Consider the following 7,286-nt stretch of genomic DNA (forward strand, 5'->3'; position numbering starts at 1 on the left):
ACAGGACATTGGTTAGGCCATTGTTGGAATATTGCGTGCTATTCTGGTCTCCTTCCTATCGGAAAGATGTTGTGAAACCTGAAAGGGTTCAGAAAAGATTTACAAGGATGTTGCCAGGGTTGGAGGATTTGAGCTACAGGGAGAGGCTGAACAGGCTGGGGCTGTTTTCCCTGGAGCGTCGAAGGCTGAGGGGTGACCTTATAGAGGTTTACAAAATTATGATGGGCATGGATAGGATAAATAGACAAAGTCTTTTCCCTTGGGTTGGGGAGTCCAGAACTAGAGGGCATAGGTTTGGGGTGAGAGGGGAAAGATATAAAAGAAACCGAAGGAGCAATTTTTTCACGCAGAGGGTAGTATGTGTATGGAATGAGCTGCCAGAGGATATGGTGGAGACTGGTACAATTGCAACATTTAAGAGGCATTTGGATGTGTATATGAATAGGAAGGGTTTGGAGGGATATGGGCCGGGTGCTGGCGAGTGGGACTAGATTCAGTTAGAATATCTGGTTGGCATGGACGGGTTGGACTGAAGGGTCTTATTTCCATGCTGTACATCTCTATGACTCTAAGTCAATATCTTAGCACTTTGATCAGTTTTTCAGCTTGACAAAACATGGAGATTTTCTTTTGTGGAGTGGCTATCAAATTGAACATTGTATCTCAATATAACCCATACAGTACATTATAAAGCTAAATAATAGTTTCTGTGGGCTTCTAAGATGCTCTTCTGACTCAATAAAAATCTGGAATAGAGAGTATAATTATGACCATGACATCTTTGCCAATTGTGGGAAAAACCCATCTGATTCACTAACAGTTTAGGGAAGGAAGTCTGTAGTGTTTCCCTGGGGGTTCCTTACATGTGATTCCAGACCCACAGCAAAGTGGTTAACTCTTTCCTGCCTCTGGATAATTGGGGTTGGGCAATAAATGATGGAGTAGTCAGCAAAGTCCACCTCCTTTGAATGAATAAAACAAAACAAGATGAAAGCAAACGTTTGTTAAATCCTTTCCAAATTTTAGTTGCATTTACTTTTCTATACATCTTAACTAAGTCAATTACAAATACTTTCTTATAATGGCAAGAAAGTAAATTAGTCCTGGATGTAGGATTGGTCACTGAGCTGGAAGGTTCATTTTCAGACGTTTTGTCACCATGCTAGGTAACATCTTCAGTGAGCTTCCGGACGAAGCCTTTGTCTGGAGGCTCACTGAAGATGTTACCTAGTATGGTGATGAAACATCTGAAAATGAACCTTCCAGCTCAGCAAGCAAACCTACATCCAGAATTTCACCTGAGCTACAAATATTTTCAAAACTCAGTAAATTAGTCTTTTAAAGAGTTAAAAATCACACAACACCAGGTTATAGTCTAACAGGTTTAATTGGAAGCACACTAGCTTTCAGAGCAACGCTTCTTAATACAATCACCTGATGAAGGAGCGTCGCTCTGAAAGCTAGTGTGCTTCCAATTAAACTTGTCGGACTATAACCTGGTGTTGTGTGATTTTTTAACTTTGTACATCCAAGTCCAACACTGGCATCTCCAAATCATCCTTTTAAAGAGAACATGGCAAATTCATACAATTGCAGTTATGAGCACGTTTCCCCATAACTGTGATTGGAAGGAGTTCAAAACTACTTACTACAGATAGCACTTGGTTGCCATAGGAAGTCAGAGGGATTTATCAAATCATTGCTCAAGTTGGTCAGTTTTGTTTTCCCAGTCGTAGGCAGCATGCAGGAGTAGGAGAATCGACATTTCGAGCATAAGCTCGAATTATGCTCAAAACGAAAATTATTGCTCCTCGGATGTGTCTGATTGGCTGTGCTTTTCCAGCTCCACACTCTTCAATTCTGATGTCCGTCATCTGCAGTGCTTTCTTTCTACCAGTTTTGTTTTCCCCTCTGCTCACGGTTCAATCATGTCTGGATATGACAAGTTTAATGGACTCAGTGCTGTGTTTTAGCATCTGTGGGGATACTGAGAAGTATACTGTGAAGCCTGCATCACCTATAAGCAATTTAAAGGTTATTCATAATTATATCTGTAAGAGTACTTTGCACAGCTGTAGCAAGTTGGGAAATTCCACTTGAGTTTTAACAATGTCTAATATAACTTCATTCCTCACTTCTTTCAGATTTATGCCTGGATCCCGGATTAACCAACTGCACAATGCAGTATGTGACTGTTAATATTAACGGTGATGATTCAGAAAACCTCCATCCGAAACAGAGGCTGGGTAAGTGGGGCAGCCTCGTATGTAGTGTTCGCTGCATTACTCCTTTGCTTCAGGGCAAAGTCACCATAGTCCCAGAAGATCATAGGACTGCTGTCTCATCAGAGGGAGACAACTGGTGATGAGTTTAACATGAAGGTCACCACGCCTCACATGAAGGGTGAGGTCAAGTAGACCAGATACAGCTTACATTTGCAATGTAAGGTTGCCAACAATGTGGGGTAATTCTTGTACCAGCAGAGATCAAGGTTTGGCCCCTCACCTGAGAAGGGTCAAACTATCCACTAGTCATCTGTCTCTGTATGATGAAACAGCAGCCCTAGGGGATTTTGGCAACTCTTCACTGTTACTCCTTTGATAGGACAGTGATATGTTAGTCTAGGTTATATGCATACCCACTACCTTCTCTGGTAAGAGTTCTCAAAGCACCAGTTTAGTTCAATTCATGGTATTTTCCAAACGGTTCAAATGAGGAAACAATACTGTACATGAATACAGAAACCTCCAGTCCAGATTATGTTGTAATCATTTTTGTTTTTCTATTTAATCTGTCCTATAATGTTTCTAACTATTTTGCAGTTTAGAGCTTGTTGCATTGGGTCCTGCAGACATGCTGAATGTTTGTGAAATTCATAATTTCCACATGGATTAAGTAGACTTTGCTTTTTTTACCTTTTCAGATGATGGAGGTACGTTTTCATTCACATTTAAATAACTTGGAGGCCTGACTTGGATAAGTATGCTTATGGACCATTTTCTTCTTTCAAAATTTAAAATCTTGGACATTTACTGCGCCAAAGGAGGTCATTTGGCTAGTCAAGTCTCTGCCAGCAAAAAAAGCGCCAGCTCTTGATACATAGCCCTGTAGATTATTGCACTTCAAGTGTATGTTCAAGTATCTTTCTTTAATGTGATGAGATTTTCTGCTTCAAGCACCCTTTCAGACAGCAAATTATAACCAGTACCACTACCTTCCAAGTGAATATCATTCTCCTCAACCTCTTGCTATTTGTCTGTAAACTGCCTTTAAATCTATGTCCTTGGTTATTGAACTCTTTTCCCAAGGGAAAATCGGTCACGTCCTATTTAGATATTTTCTAATTAACCTGTTCTGATATGCTATGATACTCCCTCTGGAGCAGGTAGAAGTTGTGATAGCAGATACATTATCAAGACACATCTTAAATGTTGCTAGACATATGAACATGAGGCAAACAGAGGTATAGATAACATGCCTGGGCAATAAGTAGCAGGTCGAAATAAGGATTAGGAATCAATGCAGACTTGGTGGGTTGAAGGGCCTGTTCCTGTGCTGCATTGTATTGAGCCCACATATCCTGGCCCAGAGGTGTGGGGACTGTACCACTCCCCAACAAGAACCGTGTGCACGTCCTGTCAATCCTCAGAATTTCACATATATGAATTAAATCTCCTTCAGCCTTTCCTGTTTCAGAGAAAACTGCCCCAGCCTATCCAATTTTTCCCTATAGCTACAATTCCCAGTGCTGGCAACATCACCTCTAGTTCACACAAATGACAATATTCTTTATTTGAGGCTGTAAATAGAATTGTTGTACAGTGCATTACCATCTGATTGAAACTTTTTTATTTTCTCAGAGTTTGTTGAGGTTATTTTAATTCCAATGAATGAACTTCGTAAGAAACTTGATGGTAAGATTGCTTTTCTGCTCTTGCTGAAATGTTCAAGATTAGAAGTTTAGGTTTTGTAACAATGTGCAGACAGTAACTGGTATAGTTTTTAATATCTTATTATTGGCTTGTGGCAGAAGTTTCTGATTGGATGTGTGAGGAAATCCTCCAGTTACCGGAATAGCCATTCCATTTGTACTGAACAAGCCAATGTTTTGTGTGAAATGTAACAGTCAGAGCACTTGGTTCCAAGAGTTGTTGGGTAGTAATGTTCAATTTTTCCCAGCAACTGGGGTGGGCTTACTGTAATATTCTCAACAGGAGAGAAAGTGAAGACTGCAGATGATGCAGTTCTGATGAAGGGCTTACACCTGAAACATCGACTCTCCTGCTGCTTGGATGCTGTGCTTTTCCAGTGCCACAATTTGACTCTGTTCTCAATAGGACACTAGGGACAGCTGTGGGTTTTATCACAAGTGATTTAGAGTTGGAGGAATTTTTTAAAAAGTGCTTTATCGTTATACAAAAATATAAGATGATTACTGCTTGTGAACAGAAGGTTGAGGCCACTGTTTTTGATGCTTCTGGACTTAATGTAGTCCCTGGAAAGACGAGGGAAGTGGGCAAATAGCAATTCCAACACCTGAAAAAGCCCCTTTAAGTCATACATTTCCAAGCCAAGATCATGTATGTGCTGCTCTTTTATCAAGTCAAAGTCCTGAACCTCCCTTTCCACAGCACACTTCAATGAGACAAAACAATTTCATGTCGTTTTAATTTTTCCCTTTAATCATATGTTTAAAATGTTCATTTTAAAATTGAAAGACAATACCCCACTTTCCATGTGTTTCAGGAGTAATTTTACTTGGGTAGAATATTGTTTAAGAAAAAAAGCAATATTTGACTTACATTGATTTTCATTACCTTCGTACAAAACTTCACAGCTCCCTAGTGCCCAGTGGTTGAAATGCACAGCCATATTCCCTGACAAATAAAGGAAAGTCAGAGTTTTGCAGAAAGGTATTGAGGGCCATCAGCGAAAACACAATGTAGGATTACGGTTATAAACAGCTAGCCATTCTTATTTCTTCACCTTTCATGATTGTGCTCAATTTATTTTCCAGAAATGCTCCAAAAAGAAAATATTGTTGTGGATGCTCGAGTTTACGCCTTTGCGATGGGTTTAATGTATGCCTCTTCAAAGCCCAACATGTTGCCTGTTTTGAAAGCTTGAAGGTCTTAAAGAACTTCTCATCTACAGCTGTTGCACATGGATATATTTAATCTCATTTTTGTACTCTACTGTTGTACTAAGAATGTAATAACATTGATATAATTAACTAAATTTAAGAAGCCAGATTTACAGAACTGCCTTATTCATAACTGCATCACATCATCTTTGCAAAATCCATAAGTGGCAGCAAATAAATTGCATTTTTTAAAAATTGTCTTTCAAATTTTTGCCCTGGTACAGAAAGTTGCATGTGGGTCAGATACCTAAAGCCAGTACAAATCAGCATGAGTTGGTAGAGAAATCTTTGAAACCCCATTGTGTATTATGGTGTGAGCTTTTGGTTTGACAGAATTGTGGAACATGATCTGAATATTGCAAAATTATATTATAGACTCAAAACCAGCAGCCTTTGTAAGCTCTGAAATCATATCATGAAGTATAATTAGTTTTGATTAGCAGAAACCTACCACCACATTTAGGAATCTCTATTTCAAGATACTCAGACATGCACAGGGCTTCCTATATCCTGGTTAGGAATGCACTCTGTCCACACTGGCGTATGTTTAGAATTCCCATCATTATTGGAGTCAAAATCATTTTACTGATTGGATATTGGCTTGCGGATTAGCTGGGAATAGAGGCGAAGGATTGTGATTGTCCCTCTAGGTCTCCATTGATAAGTTAGTGTGGAGGTAGTTCCCTCAAGCAAATCTCAAATCTTTGACAGATTATGTAATATATCTCATCCCAGTCTCATAGGGACTTGGTGTGTCTCCCTACCTGTGCTTTTATTTCCCTTCCCCTCCCTATAAGCTGGTTGTTATGTAACTGGGAAGTTAGGATCTTAGGCCTCACTAGGTAGGCAACTGTTACAAGGTGGCATGATGAACCACACAACTTTCCACTGAACAAGTCTGCTGTCAAAATTTAGCTACTGTAGAGAATATTACCCTAACAAATGGTTAATTGGACCATTTTTGAGGTTGGTGCTTTAAAATTTTGTTTGCTTACCCGTAATTGACTCTCAATAGATATGTAATCCTGGATATGTAGGATCAGAAACAGGGCATATCTTCTTCACATCCATTACTCAGTCTTTCTGGTTGTCAAAAAAGAACATTCCTTTTGGATTGCTTTAATCCTCAAGGCCAATTTTGTTTTGTACCATACAACTACTGTAAAGAAAAGTGCATTCAACATGAGTGTTTCAGTAAAGAACATGTTTGTTATGAGCATTTGATTTATTACTGTTCTGACTTGTTTTTTTAAACAATCATTTATTTATATCTGCTGTAAATTTGAGGAAATAATGAAAGTGGATTAAGAATGCTGTTTCAGATTTAATGGTTTAAGAGCTCAGATTAACAGCAGCATGCTAGTAATTTTTGGATTAGATAAAATAAATGCTATATTGCCAAACATTTTCAGTACCAAGTAATCTAAATAATTTTTTTTTAATAAAAAGCAACATGTGATTTTAGCTTTTAGAACATGATGAAATTCTGTTGTATGTAATCGTGCTTTGACCTTTTATTCAAAAGTCAAAATAACAGGTTGGTATTTGGAGCAATAGGGTTTTTTTTAGTTCAAAGCTTCCAAACTTTTTTTTTTAAAATCAATGTCACTTCTAAAACTGATTTAAATCAAAGCTCCTGAATGTAATTCTGTGATGCTAACAGTCCTGCAGTTTAATGAAGGCATTAGCTATTTGAGAAAGTCACTGCCTTTGTTAGAGCATTGGAAATAAAAATACAAAGCATGCGTTTCAAGCATGCAGTCTGTTGAGGGAATGTTTCTGTAAATTGCAGACTTGTTGGAAAAAGCTTCCTTAAGGTTCTTTGTTTTCAGAAAACCTTCACACTATCTCAGAACCTCATGACAATTGTCATCATTAAAGATTTGGTTTCTCATGTCTTTGGCAATATTGTCAAATTTTTTTGGAATCTTCATTTGGACAAATTTGTTCATCTTTAATATTAAAGCATGGGTCAATATCTGTCAGGTGATAATTTCAACAGTAACAATTATTTTCTGGTACAAATTCCTGTTCTGCTTGGACAGCACAAACCTAACCAGATTCTAAAGCTCCAACATGAACAGGTCCAAACAATCAGGCAGCAGTTATGTCAAGACATATGTCACTTACAGACATGCTGTTA

At 38.4% G+C, this 7,286-nt stretch overlaps 1 protein-coding gene across 1 annotated transcript in view; it reads left to right on the top strand.

Annotated features, from left to right (window-relative positions):
• Positions 1-7,037, top strand: part of nudt5 (nudix (nucleoside diphosphate linked moiety X)-type motif 5) — a 43,561-nt gene extending 36,524 nt beyond the window's left edge. The window contains exons 7-10 of the mRNA XM_060842623.1: positions 2,145-2,246; positions 2,924-2,932; positions 3,861-3,914; positions 5,018-7,037. Of these exons, the coding sequence (XP_060698606.1) occupies positions 2,145-2,246; positions 2,924-2,932; positions 3,861-3,914; positions 5,018-5,127 (275 nt within the window). The 3' untranslated portion in view covers positions 5,128-7,037. The remainder of the gene's footprint in view (positions 1-2,144; positions 2,247-2,923; positions 2,933-3,860; positions 3,915-5,017) is intronic.
• Positions 7,038-7,286: the final 249 nt, after the last annotated feature.

Source organism: Hemiscyllium ocellatum, chromosome 23, assembly GCF_020745735.1.
Source record: "Hemiscyllium ocellatum isolate sHemOce1 chromosome 23, sHemOce1.pat.X.cur, whole genome shotgun sequence".
NCBI lineage: Eukaryota > Metazoa > Chordata > Chondrichthyes > Orectolobiformes > Hemiscylliidae > Hemiscyllium > Hemiscyllium ocellatum.